General features: G+C 38.6%; 1 protein-coding gene across 1 annotated transcript in view; it reads right to left on the reverse strand.

The window, feature by feature from the left end:
• Window positions 1–7,972, reverse strand: part of VRK1 (VRK serine/threonine kinase 1) — a 34,956-nt gene extending 26,984 nt beyond the window's left edge. Inside the window, exons 1-2 of the mRNA XM_084270452.1 lie at window positions 7,899–7,972; window positions 855–1,016 (exon numbers count right to left, since the gene is read on the reverse strand). Coding sequence (XP_084126578.1) covers window positions 855–1,011 — 157 coding nt within the window. The 5' untranslated portion in view covers window positions 1,012–1,016; window positions 7,899–7,972. The remainder of the gene's footprint in view (window positions 1–854; window positions 1,017–7,898) is intronic.
• Between the last annotated feature and the right edge of the window lie 10,358 nt (window positions 7,973–18,330).

Raw genomic sequence — 18,330 nt, forward strand, 5'->3', positions numbered from 1 at the left:
TTACCTACAGTCTGTTCATTTTGAAAGCAGGATGGATTATTACTTTCTTTTCAATTCAGTACAAATTCAGTGCAACTTTTTCACCAAGAGGAGGAAGACCATAAATACATAGCAAAAGAAAACCTTATCGTGATCACACTAACTTTCATCCCTTCAGAACTGTTTAGAAAATTACTAGGGGCAATCAGTTTTGGGGTCTTTTTAGTTCCCTGCAGTACCCTCATGAACCCTCTCACATGTTTATCTTTTCAAATAACAGAGATACTAAATATGGAATAGTAACCACTGAAGCAAGTTTTCCTTTAATTCAATAAACAACACTAAAACCAAGATCTGTGCTGATGCTTTAAACTGTAAAGTCCAAGATTATTTTTTTTAATGTAACCAGTGCTCAAAAGTACATGACATGTCGGAAGTTCACAAGGCAATGAAAAAGTCAAGAGCAGCAAAGTCAGAATCAGCCAAAATACTGGCCTCCATAGAAAAAGCTTAGACAGCTTCAGTTCAGAATTTGTGATAAGGACACTAACGCAAAAATTCCTTATTTCATACATACCATAAATCAACTATAAATAAATGCTATGCTATCCTTTCGCTGCTAACAAATTAATGCTGATTTCAGTTTAAAGCAAAATAAAATTAAAACTACCACCAGAATCTCATAGACCCAAAGGTCTTACAAAGATCACTTGTTCACTGTTATAATTTTTTTCCCATGCTGTGAGGCAAGCTACATTTCTAGTAAAAAACACCTGAATAGACTCTGCATTTCTAACTTAAGGTCAGTTTTTCATAACTTTGAATAAACATCTCACTCTCCATTTTAAAGCATTATTAAAGGTAACTACACTTACCAAGGTATAGGCGTCCAAAGCCTCCTTGCCCTATAGGGACACCTAATTTCCATTCTTTTCTTGATTTATCTGCTAAAACCTCCCCTGCAGGAAACACTTCAGCAAGTTGCCTTTTTGCAGGTTTTTTTTTTCCATAAGTTTTCTTTTTACATGGCATTTTCCCTAGAGGGAAAGGAGGGAAGGGAGGAAAAAGAAAAAAGCATATGTAACATGCTGACCAGACATCTGTTATAAACATGAAAAAGTATGAATTGCTTATGTTTTGTTACTACAAAGACACTTTGAAAGAAATAGAATTTATGGCAATGAAACTACTTACTTTAAGTGAAAAACAACTATTTTTTCCTAGCATCACAAAAAAATTTGACAGCAAAAATTCTCACAAAAGAAGCCTAGTAGAAGACTTTGTATAGCATGTAAAAGAGAAATCTCAGAATCACATTCAGTCACAATCGATCACAGGTCCAACCTTTGAAAAAAAATAAACTAATAAAATAAAGCTCATCAGTTTTCCAGGAGCAAAACTTGTTTATTGAAATAGTGTTATATAATCCAAGTCCTAAGTACTAATATAAGGAATTCCTCCTAACTGTAAAAAATACCCCAAAATATTTAAGCCATTCAAACAGTTAATTATTTTTTCTCCCATATAACTGCAAGGAACAAAAATGAAAGTCTGCTTATTGATCACAGGGCAGCATTCAGTAAATCAAACTAGTACATAAATACCTATTCTGAGATCATAAATGTAGGAGCATTACCATTGCCACCTCCCAACCTCAGGTTTCAGATAAGTACTATTTCCAGAAATAACAGCCCACCAGAACCGAAAACGTGCATGTTTCTACAGAACAGACCTCATTTTGAGCAAACCAATGTTTTGAGATTTTAGCAGAGCCAGATTTTCAATCAATAGAAGAATTTACTGAGTATGCAGCCATGATATGGCAAAAAGTGCATTAGATCTCATTACACGAAAGGCCTTCATGGTATGTTTCACAAAGAACTGATCTTTCCCTCTGCCCTATGAAGATAAAAGGCACACAAACAGACACAGTTCTGAGTGGTGGGATTTTATTATTATTTTGCTTGGGGAAGCACGAAGGAATATTAATACACAATTCAGGAAGACTCTGGATAGCAAAATACCCAGAATATTTCCTATCAGTCTAATTACTCAATACAATAACCCTAAACCAAATGCAGTTACCTAACAACAGGTTTTACCTTATAGTTTGAATGGTCCTCTAGGATTTTTTTTAATTGCCCAAACAGAGAACTAGATAACTACAACAGCTGTTCTAAAAATGCTCTCCCCTCCCAACAAGTCTTTTACTGGGTAGTACCTTCAAGAGATTTTCTTCCACAAATTATGCCCATAACCCACCTACTGCCTGCAGAGAGCACTCCTTACCCATTTCTCTGCTTTTCTCCCAATATGCAAGAATAACCATGTCAATTTTCCCAAGAATAATGACCAGGACAACCATGAGCTAGTAATGTGCCCTTGTAGCCAAGAAGGCCAACGGCATCCTGGGGTATGTTAGAAGAGGTGTGGTTAGTAGGTGAAGAGAGGTTCTCCTCCCCCTCTACTCTGCCCTGATGAGATCACATCTGGAATATTGTGTCCACTTCTGGGCCCCTCAGTTCAAGGACAGGGAACTACTTGAAAGAGTCCAGTGCAGGGCCACCAAGATGATTAAGGAAGTGGAACATCTTTCTTATGAGGTCAGGCTGAGGGAGCTGGGTCTCTTTAACTTGGAGGAGACTGGGGGGTGACTCCATTAATGGCTATAAATATGTAAAGTGTGAGTGTCAGGAGGATGGAGCCAGGATCTTCTCAGTGATGTCCAAGGATAGGACAAGGGGCAATGGGTGCAAGCTGGAGCACGGGAGGTTCCATGTGAACATAAGGAAAAACTGTGAGGGCGACAGAGCACTGGACCAGGCTGCCCAGAGAGATCGTGGAGTTTCCTTCTCTGGAAACATTCAAAACCCACCACAACGTGTTCCTGTATGACCTACTGAAGGTGATCCTGCTCTGGCAGGGAGTTGGACTAGATCTTTCAAGATTCCTTCCAACCCATAACATTCTGTGATTCTGTAAGAATATTACTCTGTCCACTCACGCATGTCTTGAGCTAAGACTGACCAAGTACCCAGGGGTGGAAGGTAAAAAACCAAATGCTCCCTGGAGACTCAAAAAACAGGGAAATGGTGATGTGACAATCGGTGACCTGCCCAAGGACCTCAAGCGAGATAGCAAAGGCACTCCCTCTATCTCAATGCAAAAGGGACAGTCTCTGTTTTAGGTAAACAGCTCAGTAACAGTTGAGTGGACCAAAATGTGCTGTAAATGTCCTACTGGGTTAGCCAGGCCAGCATGGGCAGAATAAGCATGAGGCTCAGACTAACATAAAAAATAAACAGCTAGCAAAAGAATTTCAAAGAGAGCAATGGGCTCGAGCTGGTTTCAACCCAGGAATTCCTCCCCGCTGGCTGGGGACACCAGCATCGTGTCAGGGAGCCTATTACAGAGTGTGGTAATGGGAGGCACATGGCTATTATGAGAAAACTGTTACTGTAACTGCTGTACTTTGCTAAGTGTGACGAATATTTGTATTGCTTTCATGACATTTTATATCACTCTCCTAAATCAGAAATCCTGCATAACATCAACTATCTTCAAATAAGTAAATTTGATATTAAATACTATGCCCTACATGTGTAGAAAATCTAAAAGAACCTGGCCAAAGAGTAGAGACTCTGCAGACACCACAGTCGTTCAATATAGAAATAAAACACAGAAGAGGTGGTGTATGATTCCATGCCAAAGAAAAGTTCTGCTTTGCTTAGGGTCCTTATTAATCTGAAAAGTATCTCTGTTATAGAATGACATTCAAATACCTACTGCAGTTAAATGAATAAAACAGTATTATGAAACACCCACATCATAGGAAGAGACTGGTGTTTATCAATACCTATACAGCACAAGCTTTCCCATTATCACAAAACAGGATGGTTTAATTCTGCATTACTTTCCCACATTTTCACTTCTACAAAGTAAGTCTTCCCTATAATCAAGATATAGTTTTGAAATTTTAAAGACTGAGTTTACCTGCAGCTTTTTCCATACCCTGTCTTCAAGTAACTCTTCTCTTTACACCTCTTTTTTTTGTTTTAATATTTTCAAGACGATACATACTGTACTTAGAGGAAGGTTCTTCCTCCAGAAGGATACATCCAAGCGCCAAATGCAATTCCAGCTAGCTAAGATCACACCACTGAGAACGTTACAGTGTCAAAGTGCCAGAAGGAACAGAGATAGTAAGAATGGCTACATGGAAAGCCAAAAAGATCATGGGAGACCTTCAAGAAGCTTCTTGGGATACCCAGTTCAGTAAAAGGATCAAAACAAAGGACAGACTGAAACCATTAGAAGTGGAAAATAAACCAGAAGTCTGGAGTCCCAAGACTGATTCAGATGGGAAGAAAAAGAAAGTGAAAAATCAGCAGTGTTGCCCAAATGAGTCAGATGTCCAACAAACACACTGTCATCTAAAGGGTATAAAGATGCATATAAAATAAGTACACTGTCTTCAAGCTAAGAACAATATGACACATAAGGAGAGCTTGAAGGACTGCATCCCTTGACCTTTAAGTTGTTACAAATAATTCCAGGAAGACTTGGACAGATGCACTTAGGTGCCTGAATGCTGAACAGACTGCTGTCCAGTAAAAGAAAAATCTGTAGCCTCTTTTTCAATAAAGCCAGCAAGCCAGTTAAATAAAATTATTAAAATGCTTCACATCTTTGACATTTGCAGTGAGTCTCTTGATAGTAGCCTCACTTAAAAGGGAATTAAGTTAACTTAAAATAGCCTCTCAAGAGTATTATAGGAGCTGGTGTTTTCCTCTTTTTTTTTTTTTTAACATGGTCAATAATTGGATGCTTGAAGATATTTAGTTAAAAAAAAAAAGTAGTGACAACTTCCCTTTACCCATAAAAGCAAAAATTCAAAATGGACATAAGCTTGAATGTCCCCAGCTGGGAACCCTGCCCTTAACAAATACACTAGATACACATACATGGTTTCTTGGCTGTCTATATTCATATCCATCTGTTGAGATGGCACTGTGCCTACTTACAAGTTGGTCAAACTATCAGTAGGCCATAGGTGCCAAACACTGATCGCTTTCAATGGGCAGCATGCACAATACTAAGCACTCATTCTTTGGGAAAAAAAAAAAAAAGCGAAAAAAAAAAAGCTGTTATCCATAGAAATATTTAAGCAATGGCTGCACATGTTTTCACATTTATTTGAATAAATCCATTCAAGGATCTTCTATTGATTGAAACCAAAAACACCTGGAAACTGCAAAACATTTCTACACAAGAATATAGGACTGGGAGGGAGAAAAAGGCAAAAATAATGAAAAAACCCCATTATTGCATTTCAGTGCAAATTCTAGCATTCTATGTGCTTTCAGCTCACAATACAGCAAACACAAGGGGTTTGTCAGGAAACACTATGTAGAGCTGCCTACTGTACATTGCACAACTGGAATAAAGTCATCTACTTCTCCCTAAAATCACCTTTAAAAATGCACACACACACAAAAAAAAAATCACCTTTAACTTTCCTGCATCTCAATTACCTCTCCTCATCACTAAATGGAAATATTTTCTATCCCACAGGTATTGTGAAGTTTAATTCATTAGTGCCTGAAACCATGCTGAAGTCCTTGGAAACAGAGTGCCATAGATGTCAAGTACTATACTATCATTCAAGTATCAAACAGACCTGACCCTACTTAGCTAAGGTATCTCACAAGAACAATTTTCAAGGTGCATGATTGTAAACAGCAGCATTTTATGTGGCTACAGTATGCTCAAAACAAAGATTTTGCTACTAACAAGCATGAATAACAGAAGCCTATTTGTCTAAACTCTCTCCAAAAGCCTCTTAGTACTACAAAGGCTATTTCTCCTGCTTCTCCCTAATAAAACATCTTGGAAGAAACTGAATACACTGTACTTGAGATATGCAGACAATTTTGCATCAATAGTGCTATTAGTGGTGTTATCTTTACAAATGTTGTCTGCAATGGTTGCTACTCTAGCGATACTTGAACTCTTAGAATAAATATGAATAGCCACTTCTCAATCTGTGTTAGCATCCGTTCTCAATAAAATGTCAAAATTAATATAAATCAAATTTACTTTGAAGAAAGTATTTCTGCTGTGTGGCAAGTCAGACTGGTTTCTTCCTGATCATCGTCTTTTATCATCTGGAAATTGTCATTTTAATGGTTGTTTATCTCAGTAGGACCTATTTTCATCTCAACACAGAGAAGGCATGCTGGTGACCTGTTCTACTCTTCATGAATAGGCAGTCCCAGCAAGACCTGAAATCTATGCGTCATTAATACTGTTCATCAGTCATAGCAAGACATCTAAGTCTGCCTGCAAAAAGAGGAAGTGAAGACAAGCAAAAAACAACTTTTTTGCTCAAGGAGTGGAAGGGAAAGAACACAACACTTCAAGACTTCTGAATACTGTAGAACTGTTTCATAGGAAGGGCCATAAAGGAAAAAAAAAGGTACCTGAAGTGTCAGTGACTTATAATACCAAATGAGGTAAATAGTGAACAAGGGCTTTCTTGCTGAAGTTCGACATTCTGTGACAGAACATTATATATTTGAGTAATACCATACTCTCAAGACATGTGATGAATAATGGTACTTACAGAATAAAAAGAACAGCTAGGTTTCTCTTCCCAAAAGAGCTAAGAAAATGTCTTTTTAGACAAAATTAGTAAGTGTACATTGGTGTACCAGAACTAGCGAGAAGTATTTCATCACAGTAGCACCATATTGGGCGAACTGAACACTTCTTTCAGGCTTGTTGCTGTTTTTTAAACACTGCTGTGTGGCAGACTTTTAAAGTTTTTAGAATGCAGCTTCTTCAGAGGTAGAGAGTCATTTACAAGAGGAATTACTGTATCGCTAACTAATTTTAAATTGTCTTCTCAAGGATACATTTTGTTCTTTTCAACAGTATTTAAGATTCTCCTGAAAATCCCGAGGCTCACTCAGCAAGCTACTGCATAAAGAACAGTGAGCTTATATAAACAGACAGCTTACTCCTAAAGAGGAAATCACAAGTATTTTGACACACTATGAGCTATGGGAAGACCCACAATAGCTTTTATTTTTTTACTAATGATAACAGAGGCCTGTGGATTCCCTACTAATTACTAAGAGCCTTAAGCACAAACTGAAAACTAAAGAAAATAGGGTTCACCCTGCCTGCAATCACCTAAGTCTTAAACAAGGAAGGTAAATAAACAGGAAGTGATGAAAAACAAGAACCACCAACAAACAGAAAACAGCTTAGCCCGGTTCTTACAAAACCAGGCCTGTCCTGATGCTACATTTGCCGATTTTTATTTGTGATTTGTAGGTTTGTATTAAAAATAAAAAAAGTTCAAAGCAAAACGCAGGAATGCCTCCCAACCAAAGTGGGGCTTGCTTGTTAGCCACACCAGGATGTTCCTGAAGATGACAAACCTCTAAGTAGCAGTTAAGTACAGCTTTTACTCCACCTCGCCTTAGCGCTGCAAAAAATAACCTCGAACGTAGGCCACTGCCACCAAAGGCAGCTTTACAGCCACCAGCCCACGAGGGCGGGGTGCATCAGACCCCAGGAGTGAAACTAAGGGGCTCACACCCACCTGCCTCCATTCCTGCCCTCCCCGCCGGCCCAAGGAGGTGCCTCCGGCGCCACGGGTTAGGACGGGACGGGAGGAGGGAAGGTGCTTTCCCCACCCGCAGCGGCACACGAGAGGGAGGAACAGGAGGGCCTGAGCGAGCCCCGGCGGCATCACCAGCCGCCGCAGCCAGGGAAGCGGGAAACCCAACCGCCAACCTCCAGAGGGGCCGGGTACGCACGGCAGGCTGAAGTGTTGCGGAGACCGAAGCAGCCCCACCAAAACTCATCTCCTAAATACCAAACTACACCCCAAACGCAGCTTCAAATACCTCCTCCGCGCCCAGACCTGGCCGCCGCTCCTTCCGCCCCGTCCGAAATTCCCGCACTGCGAAAAGGCCCGGAGACGGCCGGCCCGCGCGCCACAGCGCTCACCTCCCACCATCGCCCGCGCCCATTGGATCGCCGCTCCAGGGCAACCAGCCCTCGCCCCGCCTCTAAGACGCGGTGGCCACTGGGAAATGTAGTCCGTAACCACCGCGGGCGGTGCGTTAAGCACGGGCTACATTTCCCAGAGGGCACCGCGCCCACTATGAGCTAAGAGCTGGGCTATTTTTCAAGGCAGCTTTACGAAATCTCGGGGATTTTAAGCCAAAATAAGTTTTGAAAGGCCTTCGTCTGGCAGATGCCGTGCGGTGATAACCCTTGTCCAGAAAAGAGGGCAAGATGCAAGCCGCCAGTTGTCTGGGGAACAAGTTAATGCAGCAGTTCTCCATGGCTGATGCCCAGGCCAAAACTGGCCCCTCAGCTGTCCCATCACCAGACCCCACGTTACAGGCTATACAGTGCATACCTCATTCCATACCATATCCCGTGATTTTACTTACCGCCCTTCTTACCTCTCAGACCCTTCCTGATTATACCTTCTAGCGTAGCGCAGTTGTGCAATGGAGCATCTTCCAACTCCAAAGAAGGTTTTTATCTACACTTTTGACAAAGCTTATCTTCAGTCCTGACTGATTTTTTTTTAATGATTTCTGTCAGACTTAAATTGCTTTGAGTGCACAATAATGTTTTGCAAAATTAATAATAATGGCAACATTTCATGGAAAAGACCCCATGCCTTCGAAAGTCCAGCATGGATTTTGACTCTCTCCTCTTCTGATTCTCCTTCCTCCCCATCCCAGTCTCCTCGAGGTCAAATCATACAGGATTGCTTCACCTAGCAGGTCTCATCCATTTGTCATCCACTGTCACTACAGCTTCATCTTTCCTTGTCAAGTACAAATGTGTGCGCACCCACAGTTGTTTCTGCTGAGCTGTGAAGTGGGAGTCAGGCATGGAAGATGAAAGACATGCCAAAACAGGGAATTTGGGGATGAGGCTGGAAAATAAAAGGAAAATGTCTTTGTTTTGTTAATTGGCTGGTGGGGGTTAAACCTTAAAAAAAGCGTTATTTTTGTCATGGACACCATCTTCACATGCTGCAATTTTGGAAGTACTAAGTAGCTTAAAACTAGTATTATTCCATTGTACGTTCATCTTGATAATACTTACATAGAATATTTATTTGAAAACCTGGGCTACATTAGGAATAATAGAAGTGTGTACTGTTGTCTACAATCCCAGCAGTGTGGGAATTTCAAATCCTGCAGGTGTTCAAGAATCTGAGCTGTTCTGAATGTCATAGGGTACTCATAGGGTATTGTTGCTCATAGGAAATACCAAAAAGAGTTTAAAAGTGGAGGACACTACCACAAATGATAACATTTCATTTTTTCTGTAATATTATTCTCTTTATATACTGTTCACTTTAATATCAGATTGCTGGGATCATGACAATATTTTAAGATTATGACATATAAAATAAAATTTAAAAAGTAATAGATATTCCATTCATTCATTCAGGGGAAAGTGAATCTTTAGGATGTCAGTCTGAAAACAGTCTTAGCAATGAGGTCATAGAGATATAAAGTAAATTCTGCTATTCCATCTAAAAGTTTGGCCAAACAATTTTTTCTTTCTTGTGTGAAGGGAGAAACCTGGACCTTCTTGTGCCTCTAGCTTCTCTCTCTTGAGCCAGGAGAAACAATGCAGTTTTAAGAGAAAGGCACTCTTTATGAACAAAAACGTAGGATTCTGCCAATAAACTGTCAGTAATTTTTAGAATTTAAAGAGTTTATTTAGGAATTATTTTAGATGAGAGAGTTGTGTTTGATTCTTCTCCAGAGACAGGACTTTATATCTTTTCTTTAAAAGATCTCTAATTATAAATCAAGTGGGTGATCCAATCTATGTGTGCACTACAAATACAGCTGTTAAGAAGAGTTCAAATGCTACTTTTTAATAGTAGTAAATATGCATTAGATACTGTACTGTGGTATACAAGCAGTTAGATACCTTTAATTTAATAACGGGATAAAAAGTATAGCATTTTGATTATGGCTTGACCAGAGCATCTGAAGATATAGTGATAAAAGTGCAGTATAAATTCTTCTAAACCAGCATCTCATAAAATAACCTTGATTGATTAACCTTGAAAGTTTTCAGAAGACTGGTGAATCTCCAGAGTAAGTGGAGAATAGCCATTTCAGAAATGGCTATTCTTCTGGGAGAACTACGTGTACTCATCAGTTCCAGAAGACATGCAAGTTACATCCTCATTACTGGGAGAATATTAAGAATGTTCCTAAAAAGACTCAAAATAGCACAAAGAACATTTGAATCCTCCTACCTCACAAAAAAAAAAGTTTAAAAGTGTACTGAATGATTAAGCCTCACAGTTTCATTCTACAGTAAGAAAAATGAGGCATAGATTGATTAAAATATTTGCAGAGATTATTAGGCAAGGTCAGAATGTAACCAAGAATCTCTTCAGTGGGTTCAGTGCTTTCTCACAAGACTTGGAGGAATGCAACACAGGAATGCTTAAATGTGAGAGCTCCATTGAAAATGCCAAGTAAGAGAATGCCAAATGTCTGCAGGTAGTGAGATAGTTTGTCATACTTCAGTTCGGCTCACTTCTGCTTTTGCATTGTGTTTTTTGGACTGTCGGTCGTGGACTAAAGATCTGCAAGACAGCAGAAGGGAATATTGCAGCAAAACAGGCACCCATGCCTTCCCACATAGGGATGCAAGTAATCAAGGAATGACCCAGAAATGTAAAAGTTTTGTTCTTGAAAATTATTGCTATAAAACCTCACAAGATTGTTGTTTATTTCTTTACAGAAAGATTAAATGACCTTTGAATTGTAAAAGTTATTGAAGGCCACAGTTGTATTTTTGCAGGGTGTTCTTCACATTTCCACTCTTCTAAAAATTACAGAATTAAATGGCTCAGAACTCAAGCATTTCACAGAATCACAGAATGTTAGGGGTTGGAAGATCATCTAGTTCAAACCCCCTGCCAGAGCAGAATCACCTATTTATTCCCTTTCTGTAGTCCTTTTATCTTTCTACCTTGCAAAATGAGAAAAGTCCTTTTACATATCACAAACACCTTGCAAAACACACAATGCTTTTTAAATTGAAAAATAAAATTTAAAAAATAAAAATCAAGACACATTTCCAAAATGAATGGGGACACTGTGCCACCACAGATGCTTGGTAAAAGAGTACATATGCACTGCATTTGGCTGTCCTAACTGGAGTTTGAGGAGCACAGACGGGAGTAGAGATTAGAGATTACTGTTCCTAAAAATCACAACAGTATTTCCTTCAAATTACAGTCCTGTTGAAGTGCTAGACCAAAAAGGTTTTTCAAAAAACCTGGTGGTCAGAAGCCATAAACGGTTTGAGAGGGAATAGTGATCATGTCCCAAGAAGCAGTTCTTGACTCAGTAGCCTTGTGTTAACCACCCGCCCGCAGCGTACCTGCTGTGGTGAACAAATTCTGCTTCCCATCCTCTCTCTATCCTGCAGTCTGACTATACTGACACTGGGGAAAGAATCCGGCTACTGCAAACTTCATTTTTTTCCTCTCATTCACATTTCACACTGGTTTTCTCAGTGGAAAGATTTGTATAAATTGTAAAGTAAAGGGTTTTGCTGTAATGTAAACTCTAAAAAGGTAACTGTTGTTCTCTAAAAATAGCAGTATAGTGCTCTGGATTTGTCTTTGTTCATCCACTAATATATACATTTTAAGAGTACTTAAGTTGATCTGCCTGGTAACCTCAGAGCTTGTGTGTATTTTAGGAGACTGTACAACATCCTATTGTGTCTTAAGTGCTGTTAAAAGCTAGCTAGGAACAAAATTAGTTTTGCCACATGTTTAAGATCTTTTCAGGTGTATTTACAACTTAGACTATTTATTTGTTTAGATAGGAATTTATTTTTTTGTTTATTAATTCCTTTAAAATACAGTGAATAAGAAACCAGAGGAAATCAACTATTATTTTGAATAGTCAGTCCATTTGATGAGACGATTTATTTTCTCAATACAGTTATTATACATCTGTCTAAAAACTTATCTAAGACAAGGCTGTCACCTAAATTTTCCTCACCAAAGAAGCTACAATATTGTTTCATGATAGAACTTCTTTAAGGACTGAAGAAAGAATCCCTTCAGCAAATAAATATTTACCACTTATTGCAAATGAAGAATCAGACAGAGATGCTTAGTGAAGTTTGTTTAGCTTGACATGACAAAGAAAATTTGTAATAAATGTCCAAATAATGTTCATTCTATATTACTAATTAAAAACCACTATTAATTATTCTATTCAAAACATATTAAATTCAAAATTAAGGTGCTGAGGTGGGAAAGACCTTTGTAAATCTTGCATCTCTTTGAAAATATCCTCTGTATTTATTTCCCAAGTTAAACAGCAGAATAGTTAAATGAAGAAACAGAATCTGGGGAAGAAGACGTCCAAACTCTAAAGAATACCCAATCATTTAATGGAAAGGGGGTAGAATATTAGAAGAATTAATTAAAATGGTGTGGAAGAAAAGCTAACAAGTCAGATCCATTGGAAGTTTCACTTTTTTCTGGAAGTTTTATGATGCTAACAGGCATGTGATTTGAAGCAGTTGAAGGGAATAATTTTAAATAACTTGAAGCTTAGAATTTGCTTGAAGTGCATTAAATTAATCTAAATTAAAGGACTTTCATGAGTTTCTAAAGGGTTTGTATGTTTTATTTCGTCAAGGTCCAAACTCATATGCATGGGCAGTTTTTTATACTTAAAAATAAATGATCTTGGGTATGAAGTGTCTTCACCAGTCTTATTTAGGAGCTTTATTTATAGGTATGCACACATTTTATCTGGGGAGCCCTGTATATCCTACATTCACACGAACAAGAGTACATGGATTCTAACTGTAACGATACAAAGAACTTCTGTTTATCATCAAACATTTCATATATCCCATTTCATGTGAAAGAATTATTATCTGTCCTGTTGCAGTGCAATGCTTTTTCCTATAATGGAATTTTACTCTGCAAATTTATTTTGGTATTAAAAGGTTCCACTTTATAATGTCTGTGGTTCAATCAATGATCTAAAAGGCACTTAAATGCTTTGAACAAGATACATAAAACGCTTTTATTGCAAAAGCTTTGCTGTATCTACCAATTTTACCATTGATCTCTTTCCATGTAAGGCAGTTCTGGAAGCTGCCCATGCTGTATAAAATCACATGGTGGCTTTTGATCTCCAGCTGGTGATTAAAGCACATTATGGAGGTTTGAAATTTTCTTGTGGTCATTAGCATACCTCCAAACACTTCTGTGCTAAATAGTAGTGGTGTTCTCAATATGTGCTATTTAAATAAGTAACCAGGAATCTATAAACTTATTATTTACCATCGTTTATATCTCAGAGGATACCGATCTCTTGAATGAAGGGAGCTTACCCCCAGCAATAGACTTACTGATCAAATAGTGGTTTCTTAAGGTGATTAGACTCTAGCAAAATGCAAAGAAGAATGTGGTTATATATTTTTAAACCCTCTTTTGATCCAAATGCAGAGCAAAATGCCTTTCAAAACCTTGTATAGTTACTCCCTATCTACAGTTCCATATTTCCCACTACATAAAGACATCACCACCACTTCCACAGTCACCAGGCTGTTGTAAGTTTTCTACTGTGGATTTTTAAGCACTGCAGCATTAACTTTGTTGCTTGGAAATAACAAAAATACCATCTTTACCCACAGTTTTTGAAAATTTATTTGTGCAGTGGGAAAAGTAATCACCATGTACTGTTTACTTTGTCTAGCAACCTCTTCAGAATTTCCTTTTGCAGAAAATCAATGAGGATGCCAGTTTTATATATTTATATTTCTCTTTATTATATTGGATTGCATTTTATTGATGTGTTTTTACCATCAATATCTTACTAGGAAGCAAAGTCTACTGAATGTTACCTAGTTACAGAGGAAAACATAACATTTGTTGAAAGAAATTGCAGTCAGCAAATACCAAATAAATTCCAAAGCTTTCTGTTAGTTGTCCTTACCTGTCCTATCACTCCCCAAAATAGAACAAATAGAGGTAACCTGGTTTCTGACAAGTCAGCAGTTACAGGCTTTTGAAATGATGGGGAGAAGTGTATTATAATTCTGAGTTGGGGGAAGAGTATTGACTTGGAACAGATGTTCCAGTTGTAAGGGAGACATTTGAGAGTACAGTAAAACTTGTGGATGAAATGGGCAACCAGAATATCACGGTTAGTGGGTGTCAGCTGACCAGTGATGGAACACAGTTTTGATTCTATGTACTGTATGGCAAAGCACCTTGAATTATTTGAATGCAGGAAACAACAGTTTCCCATCTCTGCCTTTATCCAATGGTTTGACCAACTCTTGGAGGAAGAGGAGAACTACAGAGAGAGAGAGAGAGAGAAAGAGAGAGAGAACACTAAAAATTTATCATCTAGGTAACATTTTTCTTTCATTTCCAAACAATGTCCTAAGATACCTAAGATCTTTTATAAGATTGGACACGGCAGGTTTTGTCCAAGGAGCTTATTGTTCAGAGACAAAAAGCCCTAATGACAATCAGTGCACATTGCGTCCTTTTTCATATAATAGTTTATCTGCATTCATATAAATAGGGTTTTGGGGGATTATTTGGCCCTTGCAAACTTGCTTTGAGGAAGCAGAAGGGGCAGAAGTCATTGACTGTTTCCTCAGAAGTTATCATACAGTGAAAATTGAACCCCATTTTGTTATAATCCACACTTTTCTGGCAACTTTTATTATCCAGAACTAGCTGTTTGGAGATAAAAAAATGCTTACCACTGCTCTTCTGGACACTGGAGCACAGTATGGAATCCTTCCCGTCATGGTGCCGTACCGGTTTTGGTGTTCGTGTTTGGTGTTCATAGAGTGACTATGTTGCTCCCCAGGCAGTTTACATGACACGTAACCAAATGCACGATTTGCCTAAGAACCGGCTTTCTCCAACTCCCCCCGCGGCACGGAGAGGCTCTGAAAAGGCGCTACCACTAGGTGTCTCATTGGCTTCAGTCTACTCCAACCTAAAAGCAAGAAACGCTCAACAAAATTTAACAAAAACACAGCTAATTACCACTGACATTCCCTCCTTCGTTACACCAGCACACCCTGAATTTAATCACATGCATTATTGTAATCAAGCTGTCAATCAGGTTTTGAAATATTTCATTTTTTGACATAATTACAGCAGAATCCCTACAGCCCTTCTAGAACATGGGTAGGGCAAGATTGATATTGTGTTACAAAATGGGATCTGACAAAAAAAAAATTGATGCTTCTGTGCAAAAATTAAAGAAACACTGAACTGTTAATGCATTTACCCTGCAAATATGTTGCATCAGGTGGAATGTCAAGAGTTAATATACCTGCCTGCCCATTCACTGAATAATATACTTGTTCTTGTCATGCTCTAAACGCTTAAATGTTGCCCGTGTCATTTTTATTTTTGCTTAAAAATCTATAGCTTTAATTTGCTTAATTGGAAACAACTGTACAGAGGACTTTTTTGCTTTCAGGCATGCAGCAAAAGATTTAGAGAAACAATCAGGGGAGAAATGGGATGCCAAGGAGAGAGTGGGACTCGTGTTGAAACTCCTCTGAGATAATCCCATCTACAGAAAGCCACAAAAATAGTGAGCCATTTGATAAGCATTTGCAAACAGCTCATGTACATAGTACACATTGATATATTTTTGTGTTCCTGCTCTTTGGTGTATGGTGGGGAGCATATTTTTAATGGCAAAATGTGAGATGCATGTAGCGGTAGAAGGGTCTTTAGATGGAGACCCATCTGTCAGCATTTACAGGGGTTCCCCCAAATACATATAATACAAGTATCAGCCTGGCTCAGGTGAGTATTAGTCAGATATGGTCTCTCTCAGTTTTTGAACAGTAGCATGTATTTTAACCAAGAAGGTAGTTTTTATCATCCTATGACCATTACATGGCCTCTGTGAATGACCTTGAAGACCTCAGCCTAATTTTATGTAGAGAGATGTCCCCCTTCATATAAACAACTGCCACAATGGTTAATAGTTGTCACGTGCTGGCAGCAGGATGGGCTCAGGATAAATGGACGGGAGGCAGGAGAGTGTCCTCCTTGCTATGAGGAGGCAGGGGAAGATGGGGGATGTTTGTAATACCACTGACAGTACCACGTTTTCAGTGTGCAATTTTTTTTAATTCAGACATCCTTTTATGTATCCAGTGCTCTTTTCTTTTAAAGCCACTTGTTTGGATATTTGTAGGCAGGTATTCCACTAGAATAACTTGATCTAAATGTGTTTGGATAACTTAAGACAATCTCTTGTCTGATAGCAAGTTAATAATTCATTTCTTCCTTTCCAACGGTGGCTGAGGAAAATCGAACACAAATTTTTCACTGGAGAGATGTGCAAGGCTTTTAAGAAGCTGCAGAAACACACGTGTAGCTTCAGACACAATCCCAGCACTTCTCCACCCTCTATCTGAGGAGACACACTGAAACTGTGCTCCTTCTCTCCATCTTCATTCTGTCCTCGGGGTCTCATTTGCTTATTTTCCATATCGCTGGCACTGGCCCTGTTATTCAGAGAACTACTGTTTTACTTGAGTATCATCTCAGCTCCTAAGACCTCTGTTTATAAGATCTGGGTTTTTTTTTAGTTGAGTTGCTGTATTTTCATGCAGACATCTGTTGAAAGCATTCAATTAATTAATGTAGTAGTAGCAACTAAGAAAACATGATTAACCAGCTTTGTCCTCTGCCACAGTGAACTTACCAGGGCACTGAGAGAAGATGTATAGAATCTGATAGGCTCTCTGTTTTATGATTTGTTCTTGGGGAATAGGGTAAATTTCTCCCTTTTCATCCCTCCACCTCCTTCTTTCCCTTCAAATACTTGAACCTGGCTCCATCTACACATCTGAAAGGTGACCTTGTATGTCTGGAGGTGGAGGTGAGGGGTTCTATGCTCCCTGCAGACTGGCTGCTTTTTGACAGGAGATGCCAAGCTTTGTCCCTCCTCAGGTGCCTATAGCTTGTATTCAATTGAAACATGTTAGGAGGAAAGTGTTTACCTTCTATTGTTGAAACAGCTAATTTTTTTCATGGCTTTGAAGATATTTAAATGGTATTAAACCTACCTCAATGATATAAATAAAGAAGCGAGTTCAGCGGTTTTTATGACACCATATACTGACAATATTCTAAACTGTCCACTAAACATTTTTCATTCTCCATGGAATATAAACATACTGACAGCAATATTTCTATCTGTGTTCTTTTACTTGCTAATAATCAAATTGCAGCCATCAACCTTTTCATTTAGAACTACTTGCTCCAAAAAGTGAGCACAGCCATTTGAAACAATTTTGTAGCTCTCTCAGATGGAATGTAAGTTTTAAATTCCTGAATTGTATGACTGCCACCTTGTAAACATATTATAATGTATATTGGTCTATTCTTGTGAACAGCTGAATAATAATGTACTTTAAAAACAGTTTGAAATGCATCTTCTAAGATATAAAGCAGGGAGGATGACTAATATGAGAGTATGGCATTTCACAGCAAACCTAATGAAAGCTTGTGAAAACTACAGTATCTCATCACCACACTGGCTACGTTGGCTGCAATACAGTCAGTTCTATATTGACTGCTGGAAAGGCTGTAAGAATAAAGCATTCCATCTCTCCTGATGAAAGTAACTGAGCTGGGCCAAAATTGATGGGTAAAAGAGCAAATCTTCCAGTTTCATGAATTTTGTATAACTTATTCTTGAATATTTCTCAGAATTGTATCCCATCTCCTTGACCAATGTAAAGTTTGCTTTTCCTTCATTTTCAGAGTCTTTTGAGAATGATCATTAAAGTAATAGCATATTTTTAATACATAATTTATCTTCAGAGCCCCAAAATAGAGCCTGCTTTGCCTCCATTTCTAGCTCAGAAAACTCAAGAGAGTACAACTATTTTTAAAAGGATTAGATTGCCTGATCAGGTGTTTTACACTTTTTATTAAGTTATTTCTTTAATGTAGAAAATGTTCTCTGAGTGTTTGCTGTTTACTTGGATCTACATTGTTTGAGCATGAGACAGACTTCTAAGCAGAGAGACTGGTCTGCCTGGCTCAGGCATGAGATCATCAGTCCTGTTTGCTCGACCCTGCATGCAGAAAGAGCTGAACTAACTCAAAGGGCATATGCCACCTCTCTCTCCTGCTTGTATAGACTGTTATTCAAGCATTCATTCTGGGATGAAAAGCTTCCCTGTAGGAAGTGACCCCTGCATGCCTTTTCAACATAGGTGCTACATTGCCTGTAA

The sequence above is a fragment of the Gallinula chloropus genome (genome assembly GCF_964237585.1).
Source record: "Gallinula chloropus genome assembly, chromosome: 14".
NCBI classification, from domain to species: Eukaryota; Metazoa; Chordata; class Aves; order Gruiformes; family Rallidae; genus Gallinula; species Gallinula chloropus.